This window comes from Haematobia irritans, chromosome 2 (assembly GCF_050003625.1).
Source record: "Haematobia irritans isolate KBUSLIRL chromosome 2, ASM5000362v1, whole genome shotgun sequence".
NCBI classification, from domain to species: Eukaryota; Metazoa; Arthropoda; class Insecta; order Diptera; family Muscidae; genus Haematobia; species Haematobia irritans.
In genome coordinates this window covers 154,216,579-154,239,512 of record NC_134398.1, presented here as the reverse complement: position 1 = coordinate 154,239,512, position 22,934 = coordinate 154,216,579, and the positions used below count along the sequence as shown (strand labels likewise).

Here is a 22,934-nt window from a genome sequence, read left to right as displayed (position 1 = left end):
GTACTCAGTCATGGGGAGTTCTTTCCCTGAGAAATAGTTTGGCTTCGTTAACACAAATGAAATTTAAAGGTAGCTAATTTAATACAATACAAAAAATCGAATGACATGAAGCCAAGAAATCCATATTCATTATATGATATGGACATGTCTAAGGTGTCCTTAACCGCCATCCTTTACCTTTCGTGAAACGATAACGCAAATTTAGAAATTCATTATAAATATATATAAATCTATTAATCTAAAAGTCCAATATTAACATAATTTCCGAATAAAATAATTGTATTTAATGTAAAATATACTAATGGACAAAGCGTATATTGATGAAAATGTAGTTTAAATTAATAATGGATGTAAAACTATGAAGTTTATAATGTAATCGAGTGGTGCAATAAGTATCGAGCTTATACAAAACGGGATGCAACGAAAATTGGACTCACCTCTCAATCCCTCGAAGTCATCTGGCCAGTTGACGGACGATTTGGGTTGTGGTCATCTGAATAATAATTAACAATTGTATAGAGCTCGATGGACATAAATGGATAGAGTAAATATTAGATAAATATGGTAGTGTAACTTAAGATCTAAAACTTCTCATCTTGACATGATCCGATAGAATAATAAGGTAGAAGAAATCCACACGTGAAGATTGCTCGCAATATTAAGGACACATAAGACGTAGTGCAGAACTTCGGGAATTATAACGGACTCATATTTAGAACGTGAAATCGGTATCTTTTGTGGCACAATATTTCGTATTCGCTTATCTCCAACTGATTGTCCAATATATCAGATTGGCCTCTCTTCAACCGATTGTATTCGCCAAGTCCGATAAATATTAATTTATTACGTTTTTCACACAAGATAAGCTCTCCACGAGGTATGGGATAAATTTAGCTCATCCAAATTCGTATATAAAGGCAATTTATTTTCAATTTTCGCCAACGTTTCCGGCTTCTTTATACTTTTCCTCAATATTTTCTAATTTCTTCAAGCGAAATTCTTCTTATTATATTCTTATTAATTTACAAATATTAATTCTTTCAAGATTTACAAATATCTTTTTTTAAGGAAAAATTATTTCCGTATACTTCAATTTTCAAGATCAAAATTCCTCTTTTTTTCTAATGTTTTTTTCTCCCCTCTTTTTTTTTTGTTATTTTTTCAAACAATTTTCCTTAGTAACCTTGAACAGACTACATTTTTTGAACCAAAAATAAAAATCCAAATGATATAAAGTGAAATTATAATGAAAATAATTTCATCCCTATATTGACCTCATAGGACGCACGTTTCGGAATTACCACATTCCTCATCAGCATCCTCTACTTGCAGCAAAACTATCAACCAATTATCAGAATAAATTCAGGCAGTTCATTAAACCCAACAATAAACCACACTTGAACCTTCCGAAAAAAGGCTTTACATTGATAGCCGGCTTATGCCGAAGTAAATTCGTACAAAGGAAAAGAGAGATGTTTGTACGAATTTATTTCGGCATAAGCCGGCTATCAATGTAAAGCCTTTTATCGGAAGGTTCAAGTGTGGTTTATTGTTGGGTTTAATGAACTGCCTGAATTTATTCTGATAATTGGTTGATAGTTTTGCTGCAAGTAGAGGATGAGGAATGTGGTAATTCCGAAACAGCTGTACATCCAACCATCTTGCAGTCCATAGGGCTTTGCCCAAATAAATTTGACAAACATTATTTTCCTCTGTTGGTTAAGCTACACTTGTAGTTTAGTCAATGTATGGTTTTAAGCTGAAATAAAAAAAAAAAACAACAACAACAAATAAAATTTTGACAACATTTTCTATAGAAAAAAAATTTTGACAAGATTTTCTATAAAAATAAAATTTTGAAAAAATTTTCTATAGAAATAAAATTTTGACAAAATTTTCTTTTGAAAAAGTCCCCACAAAAATCCCCAAATTAATGGAAATACCCCACCAAATCCCCAAGTCCCTAGCTCAGAAATGTCGTCCCCATTTACGAAAAAATATCTCCAATTTGGGAAAAACCCCCAATACTGGCAGCACAGGTGGTGAAGGGCATAAAAATGTAGGAAAGTCTATAGGAGCAGCCGTGCAGCCGTGGTGCAATGGTTATTATTACCGCATTGCATACACAGGGTCTTGGGTTCAAACCCCGTTTCTAACGAACACCAAAAGTTTTTCACCGTTGGATTATCCCCTCTCAGTAATGAATAAATCTAAAACTATATCTTGAGATTCTTATTACAATCCGTAGTAACAGAGTCAAAAACACATTTCGGCAGTGGTGTTCTACCCATTTTAGACTTTCTACCTCCTGTCTGCTTCTTTGAAAATTAAATATCTGAGATTTACCTTCAAAAATATAAGTGTCATTTACACATGGATTTAAGCTTCCAATTTACCCCATACCAAACCTACTAACGAACCCTTCACTTGTCACCATCCAATAAAAATGTTCAAGAGCCTGGCAAAAAAAAATTCCCAGGCAAATTTTTGTTGCTTCTTGTATATTTATTGGGTATAATCCCCTATCTCTGTAAAACAAGGAAAACAAATTAAATGCCATCTGACTTAATCCAAACCTAAAATCCAATAATCTCAAAGGATAAATGACATAAGAAGAAAGGACATTGTCACAGGACAATGCTTAGCGTTAGCGTCAATACAATAACATTGTGAGCATTTCGTGTTAAAAAAGGGATCACTACCAATATGGACAAACAATTGGCCATGGTCAGACTAATGGACTATCTACGAAGAGAGCAAATAAACAACAAAGAAACAGCGGTAGCAACAACAATTCCAACAACAAATGAAAGTGACACATAGAGTGATTGTTTGTTTTTCCAACATAGAAAATTTCATTATATTTCTCACTCGAACTTATTTTCGCATTGTAAACGAGAATGTGTTTTTGTGTTTTTGCGTTCATTCCTTTGGAAAAACTAAACTGGTGCCAAAGTTCTTCTCTGACGATTTATTTTCTTGTTGTTGTAAACATACGCTAAATACCCTTCATTCACATTCACCAAGGCGAATAAGGTGGATGGGCGCGAAGCAACAAAAAAAAAAAAAAAGAAAACAAAAAAAACGTGAAAGGATATTTGTGTCGTGGGTACATAGGGGAACCACCTCTAGGTGGTATTGAGGCCATAGTAAAAATGTCACTAGAGAGAAAGCCTAACAAACAAAGACTGCGAGCAACGACGAGCTGGAAGCTTTGAGTAAAAAAAAAAGAAAAATCGACTTTAAATCTTTTGCGTCACGTAGGCGCTCCAAAGTTTTTCATCTTATTTTCCATCCCCAGAAAGGTTTTCCAAGTTCTTTTGTCTTTTTGTGTTTGGTTCGCATGTCGTTTCTTATGAACTGCTTGCTTGTTTGTGTATTTGCTCTATTGTTGTTTTTGTTTTTTGTGTTATTTTGCGAAATTTACGATTTAACAGCAAAGAAAAAGTTTAAGCGTCAAATCCCGCTAAGTAAGTACATTTTCTAGCACACGTACATTGGATTTAACTTTGCAAAATGGTTTCTACTTCACTATCTCTGTGCACGGTGAACCAAAGGCGAAAATATCCAATTCGAGTTGTTGTGACCCCTCCTTAAAATATTCTCCCAAGTTTATAGATTTTTATACCCTTCACCATAGGATGGGGGTATATTAACTTTGTCTGAGCATGTCCGTCCGTCCGTCTGTTGAAATCACGCTAACTTCCGAACGAAACAAGCTATCGACTTGACATTTGGCACAAGTAGTTGCTATTGATGTATGTCGGACGGTAGCAAATGGGCCATATCGGTCCACTTTTGCGTATAGGCCCCATATAAACGGACCCCCAAATTTATCCTCTCAGAGAAGCAACTTTCATCAGATCTGGCTGAAATTTGGTACATGGAGTTGGTATAGGGTCTCTAACATCCATGCAAAAATTGGTCCACATCTGTCCATAATTATATATAGCCACCATATAAACCTATCCCCAGATTTGGCTTGCGGAGCCTTTAAGAAAAGCAAATTTCATCTGATCCAGCTGAAATTTGGTACATGGTGTTAGTATATGGTTTCTAACAAAAATGCAAAAATTGGACCACATCGGCCCATAATTGTATATAGCCCCCATATAAACCGATCCCCCGATTTGGCTTGCGGAGCCTCTAAGAGAGACAAATTTCATCCGATCCTGCTGAAATTTGGTACATGGTGTTAGTATGTGGTCTCTAATGACCATGCAAAAATTGGTCCACATTGCTCCATAATTGTATATAGCCCCAATATAAACCGATCGTCAGATTTGACCTCCGGAGCCTCTTGAAAGACGAAAATTCATCTGATTCAGTTGAAATTTGGTACTTGGTGTTAATATATGACCTCAAATACCCACGCAAAAATTGGTCGAAATCGGTCCATAATTATATATAGCCCCCATATAAATCGATCCCCAGATTTGATCTACGGAGCCCCATGGAAGAGCAAAATTCGTTCGATTCGGTTGAAAGTTGGTACCTGATATTAGTATATGGTATCCAACAACCATGCAGGAATTGGTTCATATCAGTCCATAATTATATATAGCCCCCATATAAACCGATCCCCAGATTTGACCTCCGGTGCCTTTTGGAGAAGCAGAATTCATCCTATCTGGTTGAAATTTGGTACGTGGTGGTACTATATGATATTTAACAACCATGCCAAAAATGGTCCATATCAGTCCATAAGCATATATAAAGCCCCCATATAAACCGATCCCGAGGTTTGGTTTTGGAGCCTCTTGCAGGAGCAAATTTCATCCGAGTCAGTTGAAATTTGGTACATTGTGCCATTAACAATCATGCCTAACTAAGTCCATAACGGTCTATAGTTATATATAGCCCTCAGATAAATCGATCTCCAATCACACAAAAATTGGTCCATATCAAGTTCATAATTGTATATAGTCTCTACGTACCGTGCAAACGTCCATATCGATTCGTAATTATTTGTAGACGTACCTATACATACCTTTTTTGTCTAATACACAGTCTCACAAAAGTTTACATACGGTTAACAAATTTATATTTTCTTTAAATAATAATATTTTAAAAAATATACATATATATCCTTTAGTTTTAGTAAATTAATTTGAAAAACAAAGTATTTGTTAATTTTCAAGAAGATTTTTTGGTGTGGGTTATAAACAACAACAAGAAACAGGTTTAGTTAAGAGGTAAAAAACTCAGGGGTATGTAAACTTGTGTGAGACTGTGTATATACCACGTATGGACTAACTCACAATTTAGAAAACGATGTTAAGAAGTTTTAAGATACCCAAGTAATTCGATTGTGGATGACAGTCTTTCGTAGGAGTTTCTACGCAATCCATGGTGGAGGGTACATAAGATTCGGCCTGGCCGAACTTACGGCCGTATGTACTTGTTTTTCATAAAATTACATTTAGCTTTTTTTTTGTCTGGGAGAAACCAAACATTTTTCAACGACCATAACATTTTTCCTTATGATCATGTTCTCTGAGTCCCTTCCATTTCGCCGGTAATCATCGGGTACTTGTTTCAATCGTTTGTTGTTCTTAACCGGAATAATTCCATCTATTGCTGGAGACTTAATGCGTGCGAAACAACTTGATACCCAAATTAATATAAATTCTTATAAAAAATGATCTATTCCTTTTATGGTCTAATTTCCAGGAAAAACTGTATGTCCAATAGCACATACAACGGGGGTATATTAACTTTGTCATTCCGTTTATTTGTCGTGGTGAGTCGATCTAGCGATTTTTGTTCACCCATCCGTTTATTGAAATCACGCAAACTTCCCAATGAAAAAGCTATCGACTTAAAATCTGCCACAAGTAGTTGTTATTGATTTAAGTCGGATGGTATTGCAAATGGGCCATATCGGACCACTTTTACGTATAGCCCCCATATAAACCGACCCACAGTGGTCAAAGTAGCTTTTTTTGCAAGTAATTCTACAACTTTAGAACGGATAATGATATAAACAAAATTTTTTTGTGTATGAAATCTGAGGTCTTTTCCTCTAAGTTTGCATATATGTGGGTTCCCAGTCGGTCCACGGGCTGACCTGTAGGCGTTGAATTTGGGTCACCTCGGAGGTATGAAATTTTTTTTAGCTTCCAACTCCGGTATTTTGAACCGATTTCGGTGATTTTTTCTTTGCAAAACAAAAAAGTTCTTTTGCAATTATATTTTATCGTTCGCAAGATATGGGTCCCACAATTTATTTTTTTGCAAAATGTTGACAAAGTGGGGTCAGTATTTTGAACCCAGAAATTCCATTTTTTGTGGATTAGGCAATTTTTCAAAAAGAAAAATTTTGTTTTCAAAAATTCTCATTTGCAAAGCACCGATTGCTAAGCCTATCTGTTTTCCAAAAAGCCCTATGTATCCACTAACTAACTGTAACATCCTACCAACAAACAGCTGAGTTATATGCAAATTCCAAAAAAAAAACCTTTTTCAACATATGTCCCCATTTTGGGAATTTTTGATACCAATTTTTTGAATGCACACAAAAAATTTTTCACGAAATTAATTGATCCAATTAATTTTTTAATTGAAATGTCTTCAATCACGAAAATGATAGTATCAATCACAGTTTTAATTGGGTATAGAAAAAATTCTTGATTAAAAAATTAATTGATTTCATTACCAAATTTCAATTAATTTTTTAATTGATTCAATTAAAAATTTAAATGATGTTGATTGCAAAACTCAATTAATTTATTAATTAAAAAAAGGTAACTATTTTCAATTACATTCTGATTTGGCTTAGAATTTTTATTTGGATTAACAATTGATTTTAATTAAAGATTTAAAAAAAAATGTTCATCACTTTTTTAACTGACTTAGTCTTCCGAATTTGATTAAAAGTTAATTGTATCAATTAACTTTTTAATTACAAATTTTAAAAATTTCAATCATTGACTTAATTAACTTAATGTTTTTATCTTGATTAAAAAGTTAATTGTACCAATTAATTTATTAATTGAAAACAAATTTTAACTTCAATTAACTTTTTAATTGGAAATATTTTAGTGATATTTTTTCTGTGTGGAATATTCAGAAATATTTCTTAAAACAATTTTCTCTGCAAAAATCAATAAAAATCATAATGATATCACAATTAGTTCAAAAGTTATTAAGATTTCAGTTCATATTTTTAATTCCCAAAAAATCAGAATTTCTGAAAAAAAAATTCCGTGCCCCAAAAACTCCAAATTTTTCGTATAGTTTGTTCTTTTTAATTGCACAGAAATAAAGCTCTCTGAAATACCTTTCCAACGATGTATTATATTTAGACACTTGCTTAGCCAAATGCGCCAAACACTTGCATTAAACGTCACTAACTCGGGTAAAATAATGCAATTCTGCAAATGTACGTTTATATGGGAGCTATAACTAAATCTGAACCGATTGGCTATACTACTAATAAGACTCCTCGTGCTAAATTTCACGGAAAAATCTTACTCTCGCACACTCACGCACGATATTTTGTAGTAGGACTCGCGTTCACGCACACTCACGAAAAGAAAATTTGTATTCACGCACACTCACGCACGAAAATGTCGTGACTCACGAAAAATACCGTGACTCCCGAAAAATATCGTGAATCATGAAAAATGTCGTGACTCACGAATAATTTTATGAGTAATTTATCTTAGGGACATGTCAGCATGTCAGGAGCATGATTAAAATCGAGAGCGTTATTTAACTTTTAACATCTCAGGTGTCACTAAAATTGTAAATAAATTCAACTCGTAAGCGTTTTATGCCCCTGGGCGGGATTGTTTTCGTGAGCGTATTTTTCCGAAATTTGTTACTCACGCACACTCACAAAGAAATTATTTTCGTGACTCACGCTCACGCACGACATTTATCTGGCTTCTGGGAGCATTTAAGTGCATATCGGCAAAAAATATACATATATGGGAGCTATATCCAAATCTGAAGCGATTTGAACTAAATTTGTCACATTTGACGATACTATCAATTGTACTCCTTTTGCAAAATTTTAAGCATGTCATGGTCGAAAAATATACATATATGGGAGCTATTTCTAAATCTGAAACGATTTGGTACATATTGTGAAAGTTTTCCGATACTTGCAAGATATTTGGATGTACACAATTTGAAGATGATCGGTTGATAAACACACCAATTATGACCACATCGGTGATAAATATTATGACAGCTAAATCTAAATCTGAACCGATTTTCAATCAATAGCTATTATCTTTGTCCCGAAAAAAGAACCTGTGCCAAATTTGAAGACGAACGACCTGCGACCTGTACTTTGCACACAAAGATACATGAACATGCAGATAGACAGACGGACATACGGACAGACAGACATAGCTAAATCGACTCAGAATTCAATTCTAAGACGATCGGTAGACTAAACGATGGGTCTGTGACTTTTCCTTCTTGGTGTTACATACAAATGCACAAACTTATTATACCCTGCACGACAGTTGTGGTGAAGGATATAAAAACGACTTTTTGATTCTTAGTCGCCGTTTTGTCCTTTGGAAAATCGAATTTTCCAATTGTCAGAATACAATCACTGCTCGATCTTATACCCAAAACCACATAGTGCACAGGGTATAATAAGTTTGATCTGTCAAAAATGTGCCTACCAGAAACATTGATTTTAGACCCCATAAAATATATACCGATCGTCTCAGAATCACCTACTGAGTCGATCTAGCCCTTGGCTTCCGTCCATCTGTCAGTCCATGTATTTGTTGTTCACAGGATTCCGGTCGCAATTATTACCCGATATTTATGAAATTCGTTACATGGCGCCTATATATCACAAGAAGGACACGCGCGAAAATCGGAACATATATATGTATTGTCCGATTTTGACAAAAAGGGTTTCATAGCGCTGTTTTACTAACCGATCGTCGTCAAATTTGGTACAAGGTAATCTTATTCACCATCGCTTAAGTGTGCAAAATTCCATCGAAATCGGTTAAGATTTTGACATAGCTCCCATACCGATTTTGCAAAATTTTGCAATTTTCAAAATTATGACCATAAAACCCTTATTTATTAACTAATCGTACTCAAATTTAGCACCGATTTAGACAAAGCTTCCATACATAACATATATGTTTGTATCGCCCGAAAATGTTGGCCAAATAACTTTATGGTATCCACCAAACCTGCTGAATATCATCCAAATCGGTTCAGATTCAGATATAGCTCCCATATATATGTATCACCCGAATTTGCAAAATTTGGCCATAATAGACTATTTATTAACCAGATGTGCTTTCAATGTTTAGTATTGCCAGTGTTAACAGCAAAACCAAACTAAAACCACTGTTTAAGGTCTCCTGCAGTGCACCTCTTGTAAACCCTGTTTATAGGAATTTTGTGCTGTAACCCCACGGAAAACTTCATAAGACAGGACACACACACACACCCACATAAATATAGGAGTAAATTGTGATGTCATAGGATATTGGTGGATGCTGGTGGCAAGTTTATCTTTGCCCTCGTACGATTTCGAGTGGTGGTACATACGATTGTGTATCATGAATATAAAACAAAATTTACAATTGAATTGAAATTGTCGCATTTGCTTATTTCACAAAGACTTGAATCCAAACGTGATTTCTCTTGTATTTGTATAAGTTTAAGTTTAACTGGGGGATATGTATGTGTGTGAGTGTTAAAGCCTAAACACATGCACTTTTTTTTTTTTGTTATAACAAAAAAAATTCTTTATTATCTGGTTCTTCGTGACTCTGAACAATTTTTGAATTCAAATCTAATGAAATTAACCTTCCAATACATGTCTATTTTTGAAAGCGGAACAAATGGCATGGCTGTTCTAACGAATTTCTCAGTTAAAGATCAAGTCACGGAATAAATTTACACTAACTTAGATAAATTCATTTAACTTTTAATCCGGTTTGACAAATACAACTAGGGATGACATATTTGTATATTTATTTTTGTGTAAATAATTGTGTAAATAATAAAAATAGTATAAAACAAGTTAGTTTAAAACAAGTATATGCGGCAGTAAGTTCGACCAGGCCGAATCTTATGTACCCTCCACCATGGATTGCGCAGAAACTACTACTAAAGACTGCCATCCACAATCGAATTACTTGCGTTGTGGTAACACTTGCCGATGGCAAGGAATCTTAAAACTCCTTAAATTGGCAGATAGTCCATGCGGTGTATATATTAGACAGAACAAGTATATACAGCAGTAAGTTCGGACGGGCCGAATCTTAAATACCCATCACCATGAATGAAATATTATAGTTTCCTGTGAAATTTCAGCGGGGTTTGACGGCAGATTTTCTTTCAGAGCAGTTCAACCAGTACACTTCCTGAAGATAAATTTAAAGATTTTATGAAGACTAGGTCAGATTCTGGATTTATAAGAACGATTTTTGTTTGTGTTTTGGAGGAATCATTAACATCCCTTTTATGTGTGCAAGAAACTGGTGAAAGAATGCCTTGATTTGAAATCTAAAAGATTTTCATCCCCATTATTTAAATGATTACGAGAATTAAAATCTGGAAATTTAACATTCAGTTTCAAGCAATTTTCATGCTCAGTGAGCGTTCTATACCCTCAAGAAGTGAAATCGGTCTAAATGGAGGACTTACCAAATGGACCGATAAAAACTAAATCCGATACCAATTTTATACCCTCCACCATAGGATGGGGGTATATTAACTTTGTCATTCCGTTTATAACACATCGAAGTATTGCTCTAAGACCCCATAAAGTATATATATTCTGGGTCGTGGTGAAATTCTGAGTCGATCTGAGCATGTCCGTCCGTCCGTCCGTCTGTTGAAATCACGCTAACTACCGAACGAAACAAGCTATCGACTTGAAACTTGGCACAAGTAGTTGTTATTGATATAGGTCGGATGGTATTGCAGGTGGACCATATCGGTCCACTTTTACGTATAGCCCCCATATAAACGGCCCCCAAATTTGACTTGCGATTGCTCTAAGAGAAGCAAATTTCATCCGATCCGGTTGAAATTTGGTACATGGTGTTAGTATATGGTCTCTAATAACCATGCAAAAATTGGTCCACATCGGTCCATAGTTATATATAGCCCCCACATAAACCGATCCCCCGATTTGGCTTGAGAAGCCTATAATAGGAACAAATTTTATCCGATCCGGCTGAAATTTGGTACGTGGTGTTAATATATTGCCTCAAACACCAATGCCAAAATTGGTCGAAATCGGTCCATAATTATGTATAGCCCCCATATATACCGATCCGCAGATTTGACCTTCGGAGCCCCTTGGAATAGCAAATTCCATCCGATCCGGCTGAAATTTTGTACATGGTGTTAGTATATGGTCTCTAACAACCATGAAAAAATTGGTCCACATCGGTCCATAATTATATATAGCCCCCATATAAACCGATCCTCCGATTTGGCTTGCGGAGCCTCTAAGAGAAGCAAATTTCATCCAATCCGGCTGAAATTTGGTACATGATGTCAGCATATTATCTCTAACAATCATGCAAAAATTGGTCCACATCGGTTCATAATTATATATAGCCCCCATATAAACCGATCCCCCGATTTGGCTTGCAGAGCCTCTAATAGAAGCAAATTTCATCCGCTCCGGCTGAAATTTGGTACATGATGTTGGTATATAGTCTCTCACAACCGTGCAAAAATTGGTCCACATCGGTCCATACTTATATATAGCCCCCATATAAACCGATCCACAGATTTGGGTTGCGGAGCCTCAAAGAGAAGCAAATTTCATCCGTTCCGCCTGAAATTTGGTACATGATGTTGGTCTATGGTCTCTAATAACCACGCAAAAATTGGTTCATATCAGTCCATAGTTATATATAGCCCCCATATAAACCGATCCCCAGATAGTAGTGTAATACGTATAGACTGATCCACTTTAATGGCCTTTTTTTATGGGCTTTTTTTAATGGGCTTTTTTTAATGGGCTTTTTGTGATAGGTCATAAGGTCATCCAAAAAATTTTCCCTGTATGCATGAGTGTCATTGTATTGAGTGCATTGGCTGGCTGTGTGGTGCATGTGCATGTATTGTGAAGATGAGATAGGGAGGGAGGGAGAGATAAGAGTTTGGATGTTGGGAAAAGTGTGTGGAGTTTTCTGATCGCCTAGTATTGATCAATCGTTGAAACCTAAAGTGATTCTTGAGAATGCTATTGATTTGTTTAGCATTCTAAAATGAGAGACAGAGTGATCGTCTGAGATTCTGAAGAAATGCATGTGCATGTGCATGTGTCGTGAAGATGAGATAGGGAGGGTGTGAGATAAGATTTTGGCTGTTGGGAAAATTTGTGTTATTCGATTTGATTTCTTGGTTGACTGTGTGGAGTTTTCTGATCGCCTAGTATTGAACAATCGCTGAAACCTAGATTTTGTGTTTGTTTGTGTATCATAGAAGAATGGGTAGGGAAAAGAGATAAGTGATTCGCTGTTGAGAATGGTATTGATTTGTTTAGCATTCTAAAATGGGAGACAGAGTGACCGTCTGAGATTCTGAAGAAATGCATGTGCATGTGTCGTGAAGATGAGACAGGGAGGGGGTGAGATAAGATTTTGGCTGTTGGGAAATTTTGTGTTATTCGATTTGATTTCTTGGTTGACTGTGTGGAGTTTTCTGATCGCCTAGTATTGAACAATCGCTGAAACTTATGGCCTGTTTCACGATGTCGAAATTACACTCACGGTCGACTTGTAAAGAGAAAAAATCTGATTTGTGTTTCTATAACTCGTTTTTATCGAGCAATTAGTCGACTGGCTACTCGATCGATAACGTAACCCCTTTCAAGCAAAATTGAGTTTCTGTATGTCGAAAGTACTGTCAACTCTACGATCCGATTTGTCATAATTAGTCACTTGCTGTTTTGGTATCGACTAATAATGCTTAAAATAATTTTGTTATATTGTAAGTGAAAATGGAGCGCAAATGGTAAGAAAACTTTGAAAATAGTATACAAATTTGTTTTCTTGTACATTACGTCCTTTTGTACAACTGGTTTTACTGTTTTCATATTTCAGTTTAAAGAAGTCGACCATGCAGCAGCTGAAGGCTCTTACTTCGTTTATGGAGGCCAATCCAGATTTAGCTCGGGGTATTCCGGTTTTTGGATCGACCAGAATCTCCTCAGAAGAGCAGTGGCAAGATTTAACCCAAGAGCTCAATTCATTGGGTCCACCAACACGCTCTACATTTGATTGGAAAAAGGTTACATTTTTGTGTTTTGTTTGGAAGTTTTGACTAAATTTTTATTTTATAGACTTGGACGGATTTAAAATCCAGAACGAAAAAAAAGATTGCTTCCAACAAAAAAAGCTTAGTTCAAACAGGAGGTGGCCTTTATCGATTTTCACAGTTAAGTGAACTTGAAGAGTCTGTTGACAGAACTCTTCATCTTTCTTCTGCCGCAGCGCCCAGTGGTTCAACATTTGGTATTGAAGAAGATGAGGACAGTTTACTGTCAATGGAGATATTGACGACTAGTCCAGATAAAGTAGTTATTACGAGTCCTACATGTGAAAACGCTGCCGAAAAGAAAGATAAAGATTCTCAGGTACGATCTCAAAACAAAGGAAATGAACTATCGCCTTGCTCAATGCCTTCATCTTCAAAAAAGAAGAAAATGTGTGATGAAAAGGAATCCAGTTTTTCATGTAAGAAAAAGAAAACTACAACTTATGAGCAATTGGAACTAATACGGCGACAACTAAAATTGGCCGAACAAAATTCAATGACAACGGTCGAAGCAACTGAGCAGATTAAAAGGTTAGCCGAAGCAGCAGAGAGGATTGCAGTTGCGGCAGAGACACAAGCCCAAAGTACCCGAAAAATTGAGGGTAGTCTACTCAGAATTGAAGAATCAATTGAAAATTTCTTGTATAACAATTGAATACAAACTTTATCAATGTTAAGTACTTACTCCTTCAATTGAATTCCTATATATATTTAAGTTTTTAAAGTTAAAGTGAAGTAGACTGATTTTTTAGTTTTCGTTATAACTTCGTTACTAATTACATTAAATTACACAATAAAAATATGTATTAAATGGCTGGCCATTAAATTGCACATTTTTCTTTTCACATTATTAAAAAAGGGTTTCAAGTCCACTTTTATTAGATTTCGGGCCTAATGTGAATGGACTAATACAAATGGTAGTATCAATCACCAACGTCAATTAATTTATACAATTGTACAACTTTAGTGTTTGTGATTGATTTTTGTTTTAATTCAAACATTAGTTGAATCAATTAAAATTTTAATAGATAATTGTTTAAAATTCATTTGAGGTATTACTGTGAATTTTTCTGTGAGTGTAGGTTTGAAGGTTTTTGTGAAAAAAAATATATTTTTATTTACTTTGTGAATACATACATACATTTTTCACTGATTGTTTACAAAGGCACAACCTTTTTAGAAGCGCGTAGTACACCCAAAGAAATTTGTTAGTAGGGACAGCAGAAAAGTCTGCTAAAGCAGCAGTATTTAGGAGTTTGTAAGTATATTACAGTGCAAAAGTACATCAAAAACTAATTTTTGTTCTTAAATATGCTGTGGGCAAAAAGTTATAACTCAAAAAATTTTATAATTTGTTGTTAATTAGGCCCTGAAGTAAAAAAATATAACAGCAGACATCGACTGCAGTTTTAGCAGACTTTTTCTTTGAGTGTAGCCTAATATGAGATCAAAAAAAAATATATTTTTATATCGATGTCTACATACCAAAGTACGCTAAGTGTAAGAAGTGTGAAAAATTTTATTTTTAGAATTTCTCAAAAACAGTATAAGATATAAATTTACTTCTTTCGTCTTAAAATCATGTTTATTTTTTTAGTATGTACGAATTCAAAATAGTGATAAAATGACTTGGCTAAAGAAACAACGAACTCCATCAAAAAATGTTAAGTCGACTTAGCGTACTCTGGAATAAGGACATCGATACGAACACCTCAGGAATTTTAAATATTTACAGATAATAACTAATTTATAAGAGAGATAACAAAACAATTTAGGATGTCATATCGCAGAATTTACAGATTATTTGCTATATTTCTACGTATGGAAGAAGCTCTTTCATCGCTTGCTTCGTGCCTTTCACTATCATTTCCCTCGCTTTCAATTTCTAAATCGTCCGGCTCTGGACATTTGTAATAAAGGCAAATGTTATGTAGCGCGCAACATGAATTAATGATTTTAGTTGTTTTTGCTGTACCGTAGTGTAGTCCACGAGATCCAATGATGCATCTAAATCGATTTTTAAGTACTCCAAAACAACGCTCAACTACATTCCGAGCACTTGCGTGTTTTTTATTGTATCGTTTTTCAACAGTATTCGATGGGTTTCGAAAAGGTGTCATTAGAAATGGTTTTAACGGGTATGCAGAATCACCTGCAGCAGTAATCAAAATATTTATAAGCTCATTATTAAACTAAAGCAAAGTACCTAGAATCCACGAATTTCTGTTTCCACTATCATAGCTTTCCTGCAGTTTTGCGTCAACGGAGCTATGATCCCATATGAAGGCGTCATGGTTGGCACCAGGGTGTCTGCCATCAACATACAAAATTTTTGTTTTATGATCACAAATCTGAAGTCAAGAAATAACTTACATTCTGATACTTGAAACAATTGAATTATTCTTACCACCATTGCATTGATACTGTAATATCCTTTTCTATTATAGTATAGGTGTTTCAGATTGTCACCTGGCGATTTTATACGGACATGTGTTCCGTCGACACTTCCAACTACACCCGGAAAACCGGATGATTCAAAGAAACCTTTTTTAATTGCTACTTCCTCCTCTGGCAATGGCATTTTTATCCAACTACGGCAAATTTTTTTCTCAAAAATGTCCAAGCACTCAGTGATGACTCGGGAAACAGTTGCTTTACTCGTGGATGAAATAATCTCATTTCCCACGGTTTGTTGGTAACTGCCTGTAGCGAGGAATCTCAAAAATGTGGCTAATCTTACATCGCCTCGGACGTGAGTACTTCTATAAGAGGGAGCGCTATATTTTTCAAATTCCTCATGTAGCATCCGAAAGACATCTTTCGTTACTCGAAAATTCGCGACAAATCTATATCAGAATATACATAATTATTTTGCATTTATTAACAACGCACAAAAAACTTACAATTGTGTGGGCATTTCTAAAACATTATGCATATCACGGAGTTGTCTACGTGGCACGCTAGCTGTATTATCCTCATTTTCACTATCCGTAAAATATACGGTCACAGATAAATCCATATTTTTATAAAAAGGTTGAAAACACTATTGTTGATTATTATTGTTTATATTTGTTTTCCACAATTTACATGTCAAACAATAATGAACATGGTTGTATTACTCCAACATAATTTAGTAGTAGAATTACTGTTCAGCGTAATACATACGTGACAGACGTAATGTGCAGTCGAACGAACTCACTCGAGATAGAGAAACCAAATCTGACTCGAAATCGAGTGACTGTAATTCGGTCGACTAGCTATCTAGTCGACATTGTGAAACTGGCTATTAGATTTTGTGTTTGTTTATGTATCATAGAAGAATGGGTATGGAAAAGAGATAAGTGATTCTCTAGTTTGGCTGTCCCTATATGCATGATTGTCATTGTGTTGAGTGCATTGACTGGCTGTGTGGTGCATGTGCATGTATCATGAAGATGAGATAGGGATGGGGAGAGATAAGATTTAGGCTGTTGGGAAAATTCGATTTGACTTCTTGGTTTGCTGTGTGGAGTTTTCTGATCGCCTAGTATTGAACAATCGCTGAAACCTAGATTTGGAGGAAGAAGGTGTAGGGGGAAGAGATAAGTGTTTCACTGTTGGGAAATCCTATTGATTTGTTTGTCATTGCACAGAATGACCACACAAGATGTATATGTATCGTGAAGATAAGGTATGGAGGGGGTGAGATAAGATTTTGGCTGTTGGGAAAATTTGAGTTATTCGATTTGATTTCTTGGTTGACTGTGTGGAGTTTTCTGATCGCCTAGTAAGATGTAAACATTGATGTCTAATTGCATACAAAATATCTATGAAAATCAGGCAATGTTGTCTATTTGTTTAGATTTTTTATGTATTTGTTACTTTTTGAGAAGAAATGTGTATTTATAAAGGGATAAATATCTCATTCCTCGAAGAAATATATAGTATATTCATTTGAAATTTTAGTTCCCAATTGAATTCTAAACCCCGACTTAGCAATTCATATGCACGGAGTTTTACGTTGTGAATACAACATTTAAAAAAACTGAAAAAAAACAGAATTTTGTTAATTTTTTTGGTGTTTTACAAAAAAAAAAATCGAAGTTTTACGTTGTGAAAAAAGACAACATTTGTTAACAAACGAAAAAAAAAAAAACAGAAACGGACACGTTGTGAAAAAAAAAACAACATTTGTTAACAAACGAAAAAAAACAGAAACGGACGTTGTGAATTTTTTTGGTGTTATACAAAAAAAAAAATAATAAATAAATCAAAACACGTAAAATACGTTGAGACTTTTTGTTGCAAAATAATAAATATAAACAAAAAAGAAAAAAGAAAAGAATCATACCTTTTAAGAAAAAATTGCGATTTGTTTCTTGTGCTGCAAAAATAATTAATAAAAGGTTTATTTATAAAAATTTAAAAAAGAAATATTTGAAAGAACTTTAAACAAAATGGAATCCCAAATGTTGACGTGCAAAGTATGCAGAAAAATGTTCAAAAGCCAAAATGCACTCCAAAAACATTTGCAGACACACAAAACGTGTAGTTTATGTGGTTTGATGGTGCGAAATGTCTATGCATTGAAATTACATATGGAAATTCACCAAGCGACAATGCATAGACAAGGATTTGGACAACAACAGCAACAACAACAGGAACAACAACAGGAACAACAACAGCAACAACAACAGCAACAACACATAAACATGTCCGTGGGAGGTGGAATCTACCCCCAACAACAATATAATTGGGATCAGCAACCAGGGCTTAATCCAGGGTCCCAACAACAACAACATTTTAACTTGCTGCAGCATCCAGGACCTATCTTTCATCAACAATTGCTGCAGCAAAATCAAAACTTGGAGCAACACTCAAACATATTTGAGCAGCAACAGTTTAATTTTGACCAGCAACCAGGGCCTAGTCATGGTCAGAGGAATTTAAATAAAGTATGTGAAATATGCAACGTCTATGTAAACCCAATGAATTGGTTCAAACATCACCAGTCTCCGAATCACATACAAAAAAGTGATGTTATTATAAATAACCAATTTAGACAGACGATGACAGGATTTAAAAATCGTGTAGGAACTTATACGTACCTAACCGATATGAATACCATAGATATAAATGAGGTATTCGAAGAATGTAACAAGAGTTTACACCTGTTAATTTTAAATTCACTGGCGAAGAATAAAAGTCTGAAGATAAATATCCAACTAATTGGGGAATACATAAAGTTGGGTGGTGAAGAGCTCCAAATGCAACACATGTACCATGTGTCCAAAATGCAGAGACTGGTTATGTCAGACAACATTGAGGATTTCATTAAAAGGCATATTGAGGAAATAAAGAGTCAAATGGCGGATTTTCAGGAAAGAGACTCTGGATGGACTTTGACTCGAATTGAAAAATTTGAAATCAACATCAACAAATGGTCTGGCTTTTGTGGTTCCCAATATATTCCAACGCCACCAAAATTATATTCGAAAAAAGCATGTATCAATGTCAGAAATACGGATGAATACTGCTTCAAATGGAGTGTCATTTCGGCGTTAACTTCCCCAAAGCCGACCCACCCAACGCGAACTTCATCCTATCGAGTAGATATCAGGCAGCAGAATATTTTGTTAGAAAACAATATAAATTTAAATTTTGAAGGGCTAGAATTCCCTATGCCTGTGCAAGAAATCCCAAAATTTGAAAAGCTGAACCCAGGAGTTAGTATTAATGTATATGGGTATAACCGGAAAGATGACACTGTCATCGGGCCATACCACATATCCCAGAATGTTGTTCCAAATGGGGTACACATTAACTTGTTGTTGTTGGAGAGTGGGGGTAAAGCACATTATATTTGGATTAAAGACATGTCAAGGTAAGAAAAAAAAATCCTTCATTTCATTTTTTAGTTAAATATTAATAAAATATTTTTATTTTATTTGTTGTAGATTATTATCTTCGCAGTTAACCAAAAATTGTAAGAAATTAAAAATTTGCGACAGATGCCTGCAATACACTTCAAACTCCGACAAGTGGTCGAATCACTTAAAGGAATGTTCCAACATTGTAACCACCGTACCGGATGCAGGTAATAATTTTATTCGCTTTAAAAACATAAGTAAAACGATGGATGTCCCTTTCGTTGTGTATGCCGATTTTGAGTGCATACTAGAGAAAGATAGTTTAGGATCAACAATAAATAAGCACAAACCGTGTGCTTTTAGTTTTTATATAAAATGTAGTGTAGATAGTTCGTTAGATAGATTTAAGATTTATACTGGGGAGGATGCTGGGGAAAAATTTGTTAAATATTTAGATTTAGAATGTAGAGATATATACGAAAGGTATTTATCATTAAAAAAACCAATGTGTCCCTTATCACCTATTGAGGAATCCAGTTTTCACGCAGCTCAATTGTGTCACATTTGTGACAAAAATTTAGATACGGATAGGGTTAGGGATCATTGCCATATTACTGGAAAATATAGGGGGGCGGCCCATAATGAATGTAATTTAAATTATAAGATCCCAAAGTTTATACCAATCTTTTTCCATAACTTTTCGTCATATGACTGTCATCTATTTATTAAAGATTTACTAAACCTTATTCCTGGAAATACCTCAGTTATACCGCTAAATAAAGAATTATATATATCGGTATCTCATAAAATTAAATTTGATAATGGGGATCTTTTAGAATATAGGTTTTTAGATTCTTTAAGATTTATGCCTTCAAGCTTGGATAGCTTAGCTAAAAATCTGTTAGATGACAAAATGACTACGGTTAGATCTAATTTCTCAAATGACCACGAATTTAAATTAATGAGAAGGAAGGGTGTATTTTGTTATGAATACTTGGATTCATTTCAAAAACTTAAAGATATAAACCTTCCCTCTATAGAAAACTTCTACAGTAAATTAACCAACAAAAGTTGTAGTCAGGAGGACTACAATCACGCTATAGAAGTTTGGACAACATTTAATTGTAGAACACTTCAGGATTATATGGAGTTATATTTAAAAACGGATGTCCTTCTACTCACAGATATATTCGAAAACTTTCGAATCTTATGCAAAAGCATACATAAGCTGGATCCTTGCCAATATTTTACGGCGCCTGGTCTATCTTATGATGCTATGCTAAAGCTGATAACATCGGATGGTTTTAGCCTAGAATTGTTGAAGGATGTAGACACATACAACTTTATAAAAAATGGCATTCGTGGAGGTATTACTCAATGTAGTAAAAGATATCACAAAGCCAATAATAAATATATGAAAAACTTTAATCCTGATATTGTATCTACATTTTTATTATATCTTGATGTTAATAACCTATATGGATGGGCGATGCAGCAATTCTTACCATATGGTAATTTTAAATGGGTTGCAGAAGCTGACATTATTAGGGATCCTAACGTAATCAAAAATTTTAAATTCGATTCTCCTGAAGGGTATATTTATGAAGTTTCAATAAGTTGTCCACCCCATCTACATAATAAATTTAATGATTTACCTTTAGCGGCTGAAAACAAAAAAGTGGGAGGATCGAAACACAACAAACTTGTTGCAGATCTTACACCAAAAGAAAGGTATACCATCCACTACATGACACTAAAACAATGTTTAGAGCAGGGCTACGTTCTAAATGAAGTGCATAGGGTGCTTACTTTTAGTCAAAGACCATGGCTAAAGGAATATATTGACAAAAACAATGATTGTAGGAAAAAAACAAATATTGCTTTTGAAAAAAATTTCTTTAAACTATTGAACAATGCAGTATATGGCAAAACAATGGAAAATGTTGAAAAAAGAAAAGATGTGTCTATTGTAAAACAGTGGGCATATAGTGACAGGCGTAAGTTAGGTGCTGAAGCTCTAATTTCAAAACCAAACTTTCATAGTATATCCAAATTCACAGACAATTTTTGGGCTATTCAAATGAATAAAACAAAAATTGTTTATGATAAGCCAATATACTTAGGATTTTGTATTCTAGAATTAGCTAAGTGGAAAATGTATGACTTCCACTACAACTTTATGAAAGAAAAGTTTGGTGAAAGAATACAATTAAACTATATGGATACAGACTCTTTCATATACACCATCGAATCTGAAGATGTGTATGAAGAAATTAGACCTCATCTTACTACACATTTTGATACATCTGAGTATTCCGAAGATAATCCTTTCAATTTTCCTCTTGTAAATAAAAAGGAAATTGGATTAATGAAGGATGAAAACTGTGGTAAGATTATGACAGAGTTTGTCGGTTTAGGTCCAAAAATGTATTCATATACTGTTGAGGATGGTTATGAAATTAAAAAGGCTAAAGGTGTGAAAAAAAGTGTAATGGACAACTATAAAATTGATGACTATAGGAATTGTCTATTTACTAAAGAAAAAGTTTGTGATACAATGCTCACTTTTAGGTGTAAGCTACACAACATCTATACGAATGCCTTGAAAAAAGTTGTATTAAGTCCGTTGGATACAAAGCGTATGATCAAGGAAGATGGAATTAATACTTTCGCGTGGGGTCACCATGAAATTGAATCAAGTATGGAAAATATGCTAGTTGATATAGATGGCAATGGTCTAGATTTAGATTTAGGAGCAATCGAAACTGATTCCTCTTTAGAAAATTTAGTTCAACAATATACATCTGATTTTGATATGGATTTTAATGATCTAATGGATATAATTTTAATGTAAATACACTAAACTATTTATTATGTATTGTATGTATTTAAAAAATTTAACATTAAGAATTGTTATTTATATAGAAAAAATGTAATAAATAAAATGAAAAAATTGATGTATACATTTTTGTTTTATTTTTATTTATTTTAAAATTGATTATGGATATAAAGGTATGTATGGTTCATTGAAAAAAAAAATTAAATAATTTTTCGCACATTTCCCGTCAATGGTGTATATTCAATATAGCGATCGTGAATTATTAAACAATATGCTATGGTGTTTGCAGGAATGGGTTTACTGGTTTCGAGTTCAATTCTGACATCTATGGGACCTTGTTTGACCATTTCATTTTGGTGGCTAACATCGATGACTGCCATGGGGGTGTTCTTAAATTCAGCGCTTGTTAGTAATGGTTGTGGTTCTTTCATATAAAAGCTGTGTTGAAATTTGGCGTACATGTCATATAGAATAGCATATCTATTATCATCAAATTTGAGATTAAGATCATCATATGGGTAAGTATCGGAATTTAGATGAACTTTTAAATTTACTAGATTACAATGTATAAACTTGTTGTTTTTTTCAAATACCACGATTACAAATCTGGGGCGCTCTCTATTTAATGAAAGCTTTACATTCCAATTACATTTTGTCGCATTTGGGAATGTAGGATTAAAGTGACAATCCCAACTCCGAAAAGCAAGCGGTAATGTGGTACCATCTTTAATCATTTTTATAATTTTCAACTTTGTTATATCGGAAGCTTGCACATGTGGTATTCTCCATGTTATATTCTGTATCGTTAGTTTAACCATTTCTTCAGGCTTTGTGGAAAAGCAAACATTATGATCATTTGAACTGCGCAACAAAATTAAGTCATGTTTACAGTTTAACACGATTTTATTGAAGTCCTCTGCGAAGCCCAACAATAATTTTAACGGAACATAAAAATTAAATGACCCGTT

At 34.3% G+C, this 22,934-nt stretch overlaps 1 protein-coding gene across 1 annotated transcript; it reads left to right on the top strand.

Moving 5' to 3' along the window:
- Window positions 1-12,799: 12,799 nt before the first annotated feature.
- Window positions 12,800-14,104, top strand: LOC142226584 (uncharacterized). The gene is made up of 3 exons (XM_075296680.1): window positions 12,800-12,975; window positions 13,065-13,251; window positions 13,304-14,104. The coding sequence occupies exons 1-3, from the start codon at window positions 12,962-12,964 to the stop codon at window positions 13,931-13,933; spliced, it is 831 nt and encodes a 276-aa protein (XP_075152795.1). The 5' UTR covers window positions 12,800-12,961; the 3' UTR covers window positions 13,934-14,104.
- The last annotated feature ends 8,830 nt before the right edge of the window (window positions 14,105-22,934 follow it).

Bases quoted from the DNA above. Each gene is read 5' to 3' on its own strand.
- LOC142226584 (XM_075296680.1), top strand. The intron at 13,252-13,303 runs GTTACATTTTTG...TTTATTTTATAG, and splicing joins CTACATTTGATTGGAAAAAG to ACTTGGACGGATTTAAAATC.